The following is a 14,659-nucleotide window of genomic DNA, read 5'->3' on the forward strand; positions in this document are numbered from 1 at the left end:
ACACGCCAAAACCAGCGAGGCATGAATTCACAGTCGATGTGTAATTTTAGCATTCCTGATGATTGCCTGAATGTGACAAAGGAGAACCTGCAATCCTCCATCGATCCTTTTCTTCGAAACAAGAAAATAAAACACATTTATTGCTCCATTTCTGATTTAACATTTTCTCTCTGGTTCTAGAAAATATATATGAATATATCTATACGCCTGGATTATTTCTTGTAACTTCTCGTACAGTGGTAACAAGGTAAATGACGTCACGATATAAACAAGAAAATACACGCACAACACACAGGAGAAAAGCCCTGCCCTCATTGGGTAACCAGCTGTCCTGCAGCAGAGCTCTACCCACCCCCCTCGCACACACACGCACACACACACACACACACACACACACACACACACACAAGATCAATCACATGTGAACACACACACACTCACATGTCACACTCGCCCCCGTGCATACACTTGAATGCACTCGCACACTACACGCACAGAGAGAGAGAGAGGGGAAGGGGGCACTAGCACGGTTCAATGCCAACAGCATTTTTTTTTTTAAAGACTCTTTTACATAAGGATGAACCAGAGGAGCCCTCTGGCTTGTTAGCTCCCCGTGCTAATACCAAAGCTTCAGTTCAGTGGGCTAATAAGTACAGTGTGTTGCTGCTGAGACAGCCTGGGTTCAAATCCAGCTGGTCACATGGCACTCTGACGCCCCACCCTCTCTCTTGCTCCCCACTGGCCCCCTCCTTCAGTCATCAGTCTCTCATGTGGGATTTAGACAGTTGGGTTAGTTGGAGAAGAGGATGGGGAAGGGTGTGCAGTAAGTTGGCAAACAGAACCCAGTCTTTCTCTGTCTTTACCTCTTTTTTAAAAATCTTATCTGTTCTTCCTGCGAGTCTTTCCATCCCTGGGTGAGGGTGTAGAGAAGAGAAACATGCGTCCAACACACACTAGTTATAGTGGCCTGCTAGGAGCCTGTCAATATTCAGTATTTAACTTTAATTGTCAGCATGAATTAACATTATTAATGTTATTATTATCATTATATTATATATCATTTATTCTAATGGTGTCTTTAAACTCATTTTTTGTGTATGTTTTTGTTTTCATTCATCTTCTGTTATATTATAGATTTCCCTACATGGTTAAGTTCTTGTGTATGTACTAGGCGGTTGGGTTGCACCACACCAACACCTGACTCCCTATTGGCTGACAAGTATCTTCCCCTTTCTGCTTCTACTCCAATCACAAGATGCGTGGCGCCGATCGGTCATTGGAGACGGTCTTGCGAAGTCGGACTCCTCTCCTGATGGTGGTCAACATGTCACCCTCTGCACCCTCTGTCCCTGTTTGAGCGTCGATGGAGCCAGTAGCCGGTGGGGCTGGGTCATCAGGGAGAGCGGGGAAAGGAAACTGACCCTCTCCTAGGGCGTGCGCGCTGGCTACCAATTCGCCGATCTTCTCCACTAGGCTGTGCCGATTCGCCGCGATCATCTGATCCTCCTCTGATCCTGAAGCTGTTCCCATTGCAAGGCCCCCATGCTGCTGGGCGTAGACCTCCAATGCCGCCCCTGACCCCCAGGCGGTGTTAGGCAGGCTTAGGCGCTTGGGTGATGCCTTCACATAATCAAGCGCTCCCTGTGCATCCTCCACTCCGGTGAAGAACACGCACTCCTCACTGCCGACACGCACAGGCACGCCACCTGCATGCCCTCCACCTGCGTATCCACTGCCACCCGCACCAGGCGAATGTGAGTCTCCGGGAACAGTGGGTGTCTTGACAGGCACAATGGGTGGTCGAATGGGGATGGGCCCTGCGTTGGACAGGGTGCGCCTAACACCTGGTTTGGTAGATGGGGTTCGGCGGATGGTGGCAGTACCTGGTGTCCCTATTCCACCCCCACCAGCTCCACCAGGCTGTCCTGGTATCACATGACCCCCGGGACCGAGCACCCCGCTAGGTAGACCAGCCGTGCTGGCTGGCCTCTTGGTCTGGATCATACGCCGGTAGTTCTGGGCGATGTTGGAGTGGCGAGGAATGGTGGAGGACTTGTCGAACTCGGTCTGTCCATCTGGGCCTTCAGCATCACCGTTGACTGAGTAGCAGTCATAATCTGAACCTGATGTGGGGGGAATGGGAAGGAGGATGAAAGGAAGATAATGACTAAATGTTTAACATAGAGAAGGAAGCAACATCACATAGGACAAAGAAGGAAGACAATGTAATGTGTTCATATAATATAATATAATGGGTTAACAAAAGGAAAGAGACATTATTTGGTCAGCCAGCATATTTTGTGGAGGAATAACATTCTGTCCGTTCTATTTCATCTTTGCATTCTCATTTCAAGAGACCGTCAAAGGAAAGTATCAGAATACACCCACCATATACTGAACCTGCTGCCAGGATGATTAAATAAACTATTTTTAAAAATGTTGGCACACTACATTCTAAAGACTGGGTTTTTATTGAAAGTTATGAACTCAAAATGCTGCAGAGTTTGTTAATATGAACATTTAAAATGTAAAAACATGTATGAATTTGTGCTCCCTCAACTGAACAAGATTGAAACTAAAGCAGAAGAAGAGAAAAGTTTCACCTTGTGAGGGGATTGTGTCCTCAGAGCAGGATGGGGTGGTGGTCTCTGTGCTGTAGCCACTGGAGTACTGCAGGGAGTCTCTGCTGCTTTTCTGCTGCTCCATACTCAGTCCTCTGGTCAGCACCATGGCCAGATCACTGGCTGCTGGAGAAACCTCGTCTCCATGCTGAGGAGTTAAGCAACAATTAAAACTGAGGAAAATGATGCCAGTCCTCTTGTTAATTACATAGAATTTGTGTGAGCTTTAATTACTCCCACAACCAACAACACTAATTGTTGAGTACGTCAGCACAGCCAGTAAATATTCTAATAACTTTCAGTTTCTGAATCTATAAAAACAAACCGAAAAAAAAAGATCATTATTTTATCCAAGGTCAAAGAAAAATAATGTCTACTTCATCAAATCTGCTGATGCTTATTTATGGTGGTCTCTAAATAAGTTCATTACTGAAATGATTTTGTTCCAACAATAACACTCAATGCTCCATTTTCTGTATGAATAAGATATATTTATTCATTTTTCGAAATTGGAAAAACACAGGATAATACTTGTCATTAAGAGACCGGAAGAAACATAAATGCACATGTTAAGTGCAGTCTATCACTCCTGCATGTAAGAACCCAAAACTGAATTTCTCCACAATAGCTCCTACTATTACACCAATGGCAAAATACATATCCCTCATACTGGAATGGTCAGTTCATGTGCTGTTATTTTGTATTGTCTCAGTGGCATGAAAAACAAAATAAGGGGATTTTTGTTCATCTTAACATTATTCAACATTACCTTGGCAGCAATAGAAGCTGGGTTGATCCTGGTCCTCTGCCCATCATCAGCGTGTGATGGTCCGGCGTAGCCATGTGAGCTTGGCGACGCCTCGTTCTCCCTCAGCCTGTCGAGAGGTTCCTTTCTCCTCTGAACTGCTGCCGCAGCCACTGGCTGCTCATACTGACCTGCTTTGGACCAATCCTGAAGAGGTGAGTGCAATTAATAAACAGGAAGTAGCAGGTAGGGTTAGCGCAATAGACTTGTCCACTATCCAGCAGTTTGAAGCCCTTCATCTGAGTGCAGAGAGAGGGGGGGTTTGTTTGGGTGAAAGTGTCTGGGTACTTGGAAGAGTGCGTGTATGTGTGGGTGTGTGTGGGCGGGGGGGACATTTTTGGTTTTGAGTGTGATATTGTTGATGAGTTTGATTGGTCAGCTCTCCACACCCTGCTTAGTTTTGGCCAATCTCCAGTTGGTAGATTGCAAAACCAGTGAGTGAGACAGGGGAGGCCAAAAATAAATAAAAAAAGGTTCATGCACACACAGCAGGTGAGGTGAACACTTTAAGGAAGCAAAGCAATGTGGTTATGAATGAGTTACTCGGGTGATAAAAGTGAAACGAAAATAAACCCTAAGCATGAACTTAAAGAAAAATGAAACGTATTAAACGGCAACAGAAGAAAAGGAGCAACTGAAGGAATGGAAGCGAATGAAGAACAAACCTTCCAGATAGGAACCTTTGATGTGGGAGAGGAGGAGCTGGATCCAGGGGGGCGGTTATAGGATGGGGACACAGTAACAGGAAGAATGACAGAGAGAGGCCTTGTGGAGCCAGAGTGAGAGAGAGCGGGGCGGAAGGTAGCGAAGGACGAGCCAAACTGTGGGACAAGAGACATAGTCACATTATCAGAGAAAGAAAAAGGCACAGGCAGACTGAGAGAGAGAGAGAGAGAGAGAGAGAGAGAGAGAGAGAGAGAGAGAGAGAGAGAGAGAGAGAGAGAGAGAGAGAGAGAGAGAGAGAGAGAGAGAGAGAGAGAGAGAGAGAGAGGTAGCTGGCTGTGGTTAAGGACCACTGGGCCAAACACATCAATAAACACACGCCAAACCCTCAGTGTGAAACAGAAGAGCTGGAAGAGACCAGCAGGAGATATGACAATAGAGAAGGACTCCAAAACACAATTAGTCACTGCTGTCCATGCATCAAAATGACACTATATGCAAACTACGGTCAGTGGAGCCTAGTAAGCCTACGTTTAACAGCTACTTCATATGTTTATGTTAGAATGGTCATGGGATGTGTTAAAGCAGCCCCAGACATGCATTTGTAATTCCACATTCATGAAACAAATGTGAGGTTTATGCTTCATTATGAGAGTTTTCAACCAGTTTTTTTGCTGGTTGTGCTGGGGATTGGACCAGCAACCTTTCTGAGTGCTGCTTTTATGAATCAAAATGCAGGAAGCAAGCGTGCCAGTGTGTACAGTGTGTGTTGAGGTAGTAGCAGTGCACTGTTGGTATTGTTGCAGGTGTAAAGCACATGCAGAGAGCGCAATATTTAAGTATTTTCTTAAGTTTAAATTGCATTCAGTTAGATTTGGCGGTATGTAAATGCATTCATTTCACTACTGTCACGTTGGGAATGAAGTATGATCAGTTTAAGACTTCAATTCGTACATTTAAACTGACTGTTTGTGTAATGATCTACAAATAATTCTGATTCCATGATGTTTATCTGCTGTGTCAGGCTGTTTCTGGGCTCTACTTTTGTTTCCAGCACATGCAGTTGTTGTCTCAGTAGCTCAGTGTTGTTTAATGAGGACACAAAGAAATAACCTGTTTTGAGGGATTTCAGTGATGTAAAGGAGAGAGAAAATTTAATTGTCTAATTATTTTTCATGAAACTGTACCCAGAAGACTTCATCTTCCCAAATCATTAATAATTAGAGTGAAAATATCAAGATATAACCAACTTGCTTAATTTGAATACAGGCATAGAACCTCATGGTTATAAAAGATTTAATCAAGGGGACCAGTGGATGTAGAGTATGAACTCAGATGGCTATAAAGGGAGATAATCAACTGGAAGGCAGTCATACATGCAAAGCTGTTGCGGATGACAGATGCTGGTTAAAATCAGACAGGAATATTTACTTTGGCCCATGAGCATCGTTGGAATTGTTTTTTTTTCTAAACAAGCAGATGTGCCTTCTGCTTGAAGAATGCATAATAAACAGGAAAGAGACAAGCTCTTAAATATAAATGAAAACGAATCTGTGATTTTAGAGAGGTTTATGTGGGTGTGTCTCTATCAGTTAAAGTGACAGAAGCAGCACAGAATTCGGAGGCTCTGTGCATAGTTTGCTGTTGACCTGATCTGAGTAAATACCTAATATTAGTCGTTGAAGATGCAAAACACTGAATATTAAAGCCAACATTGGAATCAGCCACTGGAATGCACCTCCTCTACCACTGTGACATACAGCAAGTCACCAAAGACAAACAGGTGTGTAAAAAAACATCCAACTGTGCCTCCAAGAAGATCACATTTTGCACAAAAGTAGAGCCCTTTGAGTTTAAAGTCTGCAATGATATATTTGTACATATTGTATAATGAAAATATGGGAATGCATAAATAAACACCTCATGCCTGATGTGTATTTTTCTTCATAGTTTGGTTGTAAAATAAGTCGATGGTGTTTGATTTGATGCTGCTTGAAAAGCTTTCTCTGCTGGAGAATCCATTTACCCCCCTAAAAAAGCACTAAATGTAATTAGAGTAGGAGTTGTTTGGGAGCTATTATTCTGTTCAGATCCAGGTTTGCCTCGCCATCGAGAAGTCAAAATCTCCCACTGTTTTCAAAAATCCATTAAACACTTAAAACAAAGCACCTGCTACCTTAATGAATATAACGTATTATTTTAAACAGCGTGGGCTGTGTACTTCTTTCCTATAATGATTTTATAGCAGCAGAGTTGTTTTAAGAATAGCTCCAATTTAGCAGAATTGAAGTTTTGTTTTTGTTTGTCACTGCCACCAGAAAACAGTAATAAGCAGCTGAATGAAGGATCATCATGTTGTTTAACATGATGCATTGAGGAGGAAATGCAGCAATATGCCTTTGCAAGCTGTTTTAATGGATTTCTGAAATCACCAAGAGACCAATTTCGAGTAGATAGACAAACCATACAAAGATTGGAGTGGTTTTACAGGGGATTATATGTTGAACAATTTCTTAGAAAGGAGCACTGTTTCCCTGAAATCTTGTTGTCAGGGTCGTCAAGGTGAGGTTGTCAGGCAACCAGCGGAAACTTCTGAAAGTTATGTCGCCCAGCTAAGAAATGATATGAGCAGGAATACTTACAGTGGTGGGGGAGCTGCATTCACTGACTGACTGGCATGTTTCTGAGGCCTCTGACGATGCTGAGCTGGATGACTTCTACAGGGGAAAACACACAGAGAAGCACAAAACTTTCCTTAGATTATCTTTCCTGAGAGCCATGTTAATTAAAACCCTCCTGTTGTCCTCTGGTCAATTTTGACCCGAAAGGACAACAGGCGTCAACCACAAATTGAAGTATGGTTTTAATTAAATGAGGCTTGTTGACTATAATTTCCCAAAAATGTGTAAAACCTGTGGTAATAAATTAGAATGAAGTTGTTCCAACACAGAATTGAGTGATAATTTATACCTTGACTACGGTCAAACCAAACAGGGTCAATTATGACCTTGGAGGACAGGAAGGCAACAGGAGGGTTAAATATGTAAGATTAGTTTACCACTGAAATTTAATCTCATAAAGGGAAATTTTGGTATTTTTCAACCTTGACTACATCATTTCCCCATCATTTTGTGTCTAAGTGACTGATGGGGCAACCATTTTTCCAACTCCTCCCAGCACTGCTCTCTCCAACTTTGTCATGGCTGAATTTGAACTGATTTATATCACAACTAAAAACAACTATCTCACATGAGATTTCAGAATAAGACTTCTTCCTAAGTGAGACCTTGTTAGACACATTAGCAAACAGACTGGATCAAGTGAAAGGTAAAGAAAAAATCTTCATTTCTCTGTATGGTTCTTTCCATAATGTTGTCAGACATTTTTAGTGTTCCCATTAGTCACTTAGACACAAAAAGATGGGAAAAAAGGTCCAGGTTGCAAAATGCAGAAGTTTACCTTTCATGCATAAACACAGAGAAAAACATTATCCATTCATATGTTCATATGAGCATGACTGTGTATATGTTAAGTGTAAGTTAAAAAATGCCAGTTGAAAGAGATGTTTTTGATTTTTAGTCATTAAATTTAGTCGTTAAATTTGTCAAAAAGACAATTGTTTCCAACACTCTAAAATCAAACATTGATTTCTTGAGGTTTCAGTGGTCTGGAGTGAGTCAAACAATTAAAGCCTGAATAGCACATTAACTTTTAAATGTGTGTATATAAGTATATGTGTGTGTGTGTGTGTGTGTGTGTCAGTGTGTGCGTACCTGACTGGTGATGTCGGAGGGCATGGGTGAGGGGGGCTTGGAGTAAATGTTCGCATCCTGTGAGACGAAGCCTGAATCGTGTGAGGAGACGCTGCTGAGGCGGTGGGCTGCGATGCCCCCCGGTGGCAGAGACTGGTGCGGCAGGCTGCTGCGGTAGCGATAGGAGGAGGAGGATGAGGAGGAGGTCGGTGAGTGGGGCAGGGAGCCTCCACCACCGCCACCAATGCCACCACTACCGCCTCCCCCTGACGAACGGGAGGCGCTACTGTGGGCGCTGTTGACACTGCTGCAGGGAGGGGAAGGTGCAGGGGGAGCAAAGAGGGAAGGGTGTAGGGTTATGGAGGGGTGAGGAGTTGTGAGGGAGGGAAATGGAAGATGAGGGTGGTGTTTACCGATGTGGAGTCAGGACAGTATTTAGGGAGAGAGAACGTGATAACAGGGATGTGGTTTTATTTAAGGAGGTATGCAAGATATAAGAGGTTTGTTATAGGAGAATATGACAAATAGATGATTGGAGGATGCATTGGAAGAGTTTTTGATTGGTTCAGGTGATGAGTTGGAGTTCAGGAATAGTTCACAGCAAGTTGGTTGTTGTTTGATCAAGTTAGTGAAAGCCCGCAATGCAATGACGCATTAAAAGTCACAGTTAAAAGCAGACACCCAAAAAAAGAGAAACGAAACAAGGTAACGAAACACCCCCGCAGGAGAGAAAGAGGGCAAATCACACAGGTGCACACACAAACAAAGATACAAAAAGACAGGATAGATAACCAGTGGAAAAAAGAGACAAGAACAGAAAAGAGTGGTGGTGGTGGTGGTGGTGAGGGATAAGGGGTGGGAGAGAAAAAGGGGGGAGGAAAAAGGGGAGGTAAACAGAGAGTGTGTAAGCTAATGAGGATCCAGGGCACGCATGCAAACACGCACACACACTCACACACACACACACACACACACACACACACACACACACACACACACACACACACACACACACACACACACACACACACACACACACACATACAAACACTAAACACTACAGGCAAATGGTTGTGAACTTGCATGCTTTAGAGCTTCGCCTCAAGGGCAACTGCTACTACATGCACACACTGACACAGACTAATCCACACACTCATACACCAAGTTACGTTTTCAGACAAAGAAGCACAAAAAAACCCAACATATTATAGGTTTCTCTTCTGGTAATATTCTGATTTTAAATAAAGTATTGTATGCAGTCATGAAAGTAGTGATTGTGTATAACTGAAGCTGATGATATTTAATATAAATGCCCAAATTCTTTATCAATTTCAGGTATGAGCATGTAGAAGTTTATTTGTTCATAAAGAAACATGAAGATTCAGTGGAATGTTTCTCTGTCTGAAAGCTGTGGTTCATTTATTTGGACATTTGCACTAAACTGAAAATGGCTGAACAAACAAGTTACGATGGACTGACACACAGACAGAGGGACTGACAATCACAGTGTGACAGGGAGGACTAACATCAGGGAGAGCTCCTCTTTCTGATACTCAGACAACTTATAAATCATTACACATAACACTGTAGAATAAGCATTTGTGTGTGTGTGTGTGTGTGTGTGTGTGTGTGTGTGTGTGTGTGTGTGTGTGTGTGTGTGTGTGTGTATGTGTGTGTGTGTGTGGGTATGACTTAAGCTACTTTCAGTGACCAGTTCACTGGGGACAATTTGTGCAACTGGGGACAAAAGTCATGTCCCCAATTGGGAAATGCTGATTTTTGGGTCAGTGGTTAAGGTTAGGGTAAACCAATCAAGAGCACACACAATTCGACCAATCAACTGTCTGAAGACTGACAGTTGATAAATGAGTCAAGCCCGGTGTTCTCCTGCTTGGTCGGAATGAAAACCTGCAACCACATGTTCCTTTATGAAACAGTTTGGACACCAGAAAAGGTTAGGTTATAGTTAGGGTGTGTCCATGTGTGTGTGGCCGTATGTGTATTTGTGTGTGAGTACCTGCACATGCTACTCTTGCGTGAGCAAGAGCTGCTTGGGGATGACGGAGGGGTCTGATAGGACCAGCTGTAATCTGACCCCTTCAGATCTTTAATCACCTTTAGTGAGAGAGAGTGAGGTAGGAGACAGAGAGAGAACTTGTTAAGCATGTGTTTCTTTCATTAACGTGTTCTTCATGCTGTGCGTGTGTGTTTTACCTGTTCACTAGCAGGGGGCAGTTTGTGAGGGTCAGTCGTCAGCACAGTGAGGTCATCGATGATGGCCTGGAGGTGGGTGATCTCTCCCAGCATGGCGATCTCTCCGTTCTGGTGAAAACCGAGAAACAAACACAGAGAGATATTTATTAAGCCGGATGCAAATCAGTCAGGATCACTGCAATTTTTCAATTTAGCTGCTTAGTTACTAAGACTACTGATGCAAATGAGCCCAGACGCATTTCATCTGATTTGCATGAAGTATCAGTAATAAGATCTGATGCTGGACTATTTTGATGCTTGTTGCATATGTCTGGAAAGTAATGGGGCACAAAGGAAAATGCAGTTTTTCAAGCATAAGTTGTAATTAATAAATTATAATAAATGCTTGAATGTAATGTAAGGATTTAGTTTTCCTTATGTAATTAATATGTCATGTCTACCTATAACACATAGTACACATTGCCTCCCAATGGAAATCAAGCGCTTTACTGCTCCTTGATTGTCTGACTTTTTGTTTACTGGCCTCACACAAACAAACAACCCACCCTTTCCCTCATAGTGTCTTTAGTGCTCTGAATCTTTAATAGCAGAGCAGTTCAGCCAACAGAGACTAGTTATATTGTGCAACAATGACAGAATGTGCTCTTTCCCTTCCACTCCATCTCCTCTCTGTCCTCACCACGACTGGCTGAAGGAAGCCGATGAAGGTGCAGAAGCGACCCCTTTCCTCCACCAGAGCGCGCCGCACCGCCTGCTTCTCTGTCTCCTCCATCAACAGGCACATGTCGGTCACATCCTGCATGGCACTGTCCACCTGGGGCTGCAGGTCTCCTCGCCCTGGGGTGGGGAGGATAGTGGTAAGACAAACATATGAGAAAGAAGAGAGTGAAAGAATAAGGTCAGGGAGAAGATGGATAGTTAAGTGTGGTTGTAGGACGGTATGGAAAAGATAGATATGAGGAAGGTTTTCATCAGAAGAGGTGGATGAAGAAGAGGTAGGAAAGAAAGATGGAGGTGTACGTGAAAGCGAGAAATAAGTGTGTGGCAGTAGGAAAAATCACGCATTAACCCAGTATGGTTTGTATGGGCTCCCCACCAGCCTCTGCTTCCCATAATGCACTATTCAAACCACTGGCATACATTGTATAACTAGCCTGAGTGAGACAAAGTAATCAGTAACACCTTGTTTGATGTTTTGGCTCTGTACTTATTTGAATTTATATGTTGAATCTATAAATGCACATTATGTTATCATACATAAAGCTATGGTTTCGGAGATATGGGCCATAGCCTTGTTGATAGCTACAGCAATAACTATAGCTACAATTAGAGACTGGTTTTCCTCATCGTCCTCATACTTTTTACTAAGCCATCTTGAATTGCAGAGCTTGAGAAAAGATGTAATATGCTTAAATAACTCTGCAAACAACATTCCACACAAATGGTTAAACTTACACTTATTGGCTACTTTACAACAAGTAAACACAACATTGTCACATTTTACTTCATAAAGTTAAGATCATGGCAAACAAGTTCACAAATACAGGGAAGAATTAGGGCCAAGTGTGAAAAATGTTCACATGTGGTCTTAATCCTCCATAGATTTACACATCCAATAGGAACAGAACAACATTAGCATTCATTTGGAATCGTGTTTGTGTCCAACAGACACATTAGTAATTACTTTTCTCTCATCATCTCCTGAAGGGAATATCTGGCTTTTTAGTTGTTAAATGCTACACTGTGTTCACGAGCTAGAGAGGCCTCATTTACATCTTATGTTACAGCTGTCAACATTACGTTACAGTCAATTTCATAGCAAGATAGTCCTTGTAGGGACTGATTGAGTATTTCACTCTGTAATTAAAGACTGATGCTTTCCTGTGGTCCTTCCTTGTGTCAACTAAATGTGGTGCTAAACATATGCATAAAAAAATGATTACAGTATATGAGTGTGTGCAATTATTCCTCACTGCCACGATGTTAGTCCACACCCAAGATAATGACAGTACAGAGCCAGAACATAAATAATGTGTTTCTGTCTTAAAACTTAACTTGCTGTAATTGAAAGAGGTAAGACATAGGTGCACAAAAATATGGTGCAGACAATCTGAATTCTATCTACTCTTAACATAAAACATGAAAATGCAAGAGATGGAAAGCAAGACCTGAAATAACTCTTTATAGTGTTACGGCATGCAAAAAAAGGAGACGTCTTCGATGACAGATAGAATAAAAGATAAGGGGTAGTATAAGAGCAAAGTGAAAGCCTGCAGTGTCACTACAAAGCTAATAGTACCAGCTACAGAAGTCATGCAGGAGTCAAGGAAGAAGAAGTTTGATTACATCATGCATTGTCGGGAATTAAACTACACGACTCCAACTTCTAGAGCTAAACTCACAAGAGAAGCTGAACTCCTATCTGTCACCAGGAGACAATGCCTCAAGTGAAAGCTCTCATTTATTTTATAATTATACTAAATAAAAAACAATAATACAATAATTATTGATATGTGATTATGAGCCTCAAAGATGATATATCTTTCTTTATAAAACTTTTGTCCTTCTTTTGCCAGAGAGTACATGGAAAGTTTCTGGAAGAAAAATTAAATTAAAAAACATATCTGCAGTGCACATATTGAATAATTTGTAACACTTGAAAACCAGGTGTTACGATTGAGAGTGTTTGCTAAAAGTATTGGATAAACTGTTAAAATGTAAAGCTATTGGACAAATGGTGGAATAGGTTGCTAAATGCTAAAACAGTTGAACTAGTTAACTAAAAGTATTCTGGATAAACTATTAGTTAGCCAAAAGTACAATGGATAAACTATTAGTTAGCTAAAAGTATATTGGATGAACTGTTGAACTAGTTAGCTAAAAGTACATTGGACACTGTTGAAGTAGTTAGCTAAAAGTTGATTGAATAAACTGTTTAACTAGTCAGCTAAAAGGAACAGATAAATAGTTGAAATGTATTGCCTAGTACTTGGATATATAGTGGAATAGCTAACGTTAAAAATATAAACAGTTGAACTAATTAGCTTAAAATAGATTGGATAAACTGGAATAGCTCAACTTGTGTATGAAATAGTTAGCTAAAAGTAACTGATACAAAGCTAAAGCTGTTGGATAAATGGTGGAATAGATAAAAGTAATAGATAAAGGGTAAAACATACTCGAAGATATCTTAATAAAGCAGTTAAAATCTAAAGGTAATGAAAAAAAAGTTAAAAGTAATAAATGAAAGTAATAGATAAATGATTGAAATGTCTAGCTTCAGTCTTTGATGGTAGGACTTCGAACTTGACCAAACTAACTTTAAAGTTCAAAATCATTGAAATGAAAAAATGTACAACATGGTGAAACCCCAATATACCACAATACACCCAGAAACATGTCCATGAGCAGTGGAAACTCTTTCATTATGAATCGTACCATCTTTGATAAAGTTCAGTTCAGTTGGATTTTAGCCTTCACTAGATACATGCTTTTATGGTTTTTTGCAGGTGAAGGTTGGGGATGTAAGTAAGAGAGGCAGGCGGGGTGGTGCGTCAGAGCTGCAGCGAGCGACAGGCTGATACTTACCCTGGATCTCTATTACAGGGAGACAAATACCGCAGGGACGGAGAGAGAGACAGAGAGACGGTGGCAGTGAGAAGGGGAGACAGCAAAAAAAAAAGAAAGCAAAAAACAGAGAAGAAGAAAGGGGAGACAGAGGGAGGAAAGGGGAGAGAAAGCAGAAATAGCAGAACTCATTGTTAAGGTTAGTACAAAGAAGCCATCACAAGACAGCCACAGTGCCACAGGTTAGAGCAAAATAACACTGCTGCAACAAAAAAGTCAATCCAGAAATAATATCATCAAGCATCAGCGCTGACAGAGCTAAACAGAGACTTGCAAACATAACAACAAAGGACAATATTTAGTGTTACCAAATATTGTAGTAATATGTTTTTATTGTTAAAATATAATATTATATAATGTTATTTGATTTGATTCTATAGGAATATATAACATCTTTATATTTGCATAAAAAGTAACTTCACAAATTATATTATTTTGAAACTATAAAGACATTTCGTATGGCTTGCATTCATATGTTCATCTGCCTGGCAACTGAATAGAAGCTGAGCTGGTCCAGAAAGAAAACACTAATAATTGGTTGCTGCATCACTGAGTGAAGTGTTTCAGGACGAATGAGAAAAGACCTGCACCTAGAGCACCTCTACATTGCCACTAGATGGCAATATAAACCTACAATTTTTTACCTAGACTGTATAAAATCTATGGTTCTTGACCTCAGAATGAGTCATGAGAATGAGTTTCTGTATGTGTGTGCTATGAATTAATCTAATTATGTTTATACTTGGAACCTCATCAAATACAAACCAAAAATCCACATTAGGTCCTGTTGGTGTTGTTTTATCATTCACTAGTACAACTAAAGGTGGTGAGATGACATATGATCACATATATCATGATAATATTAACAGATTTTCTAATTGGTAAAACGTGTGTTCAACTGCAGGAAAAACAGGTCTTCATAATTATGCTAATGATTCCATGGCTTGCTTTAGCAACCTCCCCAGACCTCCTCTTTT

The 14,659-nt window shown here is 41.2% G+C and overlaps 1 protein-coding gene across 1 annotated transcript in view; it reads right to left on the minus strand.

Moving 5' to 3' along the window:
• Nucleotides 1-1,222: 1,222 nt before the first annotated feature.
• The window catches only part of mtss1lb (MTSS I-BAR domain containing 2b), a 68,633-nt gene continuing 55,196 nt past the window's right edge, over nt 1,223-14,659 (minus strand). Inside the window, exons 7-15 of the mRNA XM_062419630.1 lie at nt 13,644-13,652; nt 10,735-10,892; nt 10,056-10,163; nt 9,859-9,956; nt 7,863-8,136; nt 6,732-6,806; nt 3,391-3,573; nt 2,604-2,769; nt 1,223-2,123 (exon numbers count right to left, since the gene is read on the minus strand). Of these exons, the coding sequence (XP_062275614.1) occupies nt 1,249-2,123; nt 2,604-2,769; nt 3,391-3,573; nt 6,732-6,806; nt 7,863-8,136; nt 9,859-9,956; nt 10,056-10,163; nt 10,735-10,892; nt 13,644-13,652 (1,946 nt within the window). The 3' untranslated portion in view covers nt 1,223-1,248. The remainder of the gene's footprint in view (nt 2,124-2,603; nt 2,770-3,390; nt 3,574-6,731; nt 6,807-7,862; nt 8,137-9,858; nt 9,957-10,055; nt 10,164-10,734; nt 10,893-13,643; nt 13,653-14,659) is intronic.

The sequence above is a fragment of the Scomber scombrus genome, chromosome 1, assembly GCF_963691925.1.
Source record: "Scomber scombrus chromosome 1, fScoSco1.1, whole genome shotgun sequence".
Taxonomy (NCBI): Eukaryota; Metazoa; Chordata; class Actinopteri; order Scombriformes; family Scombridae; genus Scomber; species Scomber scombrus.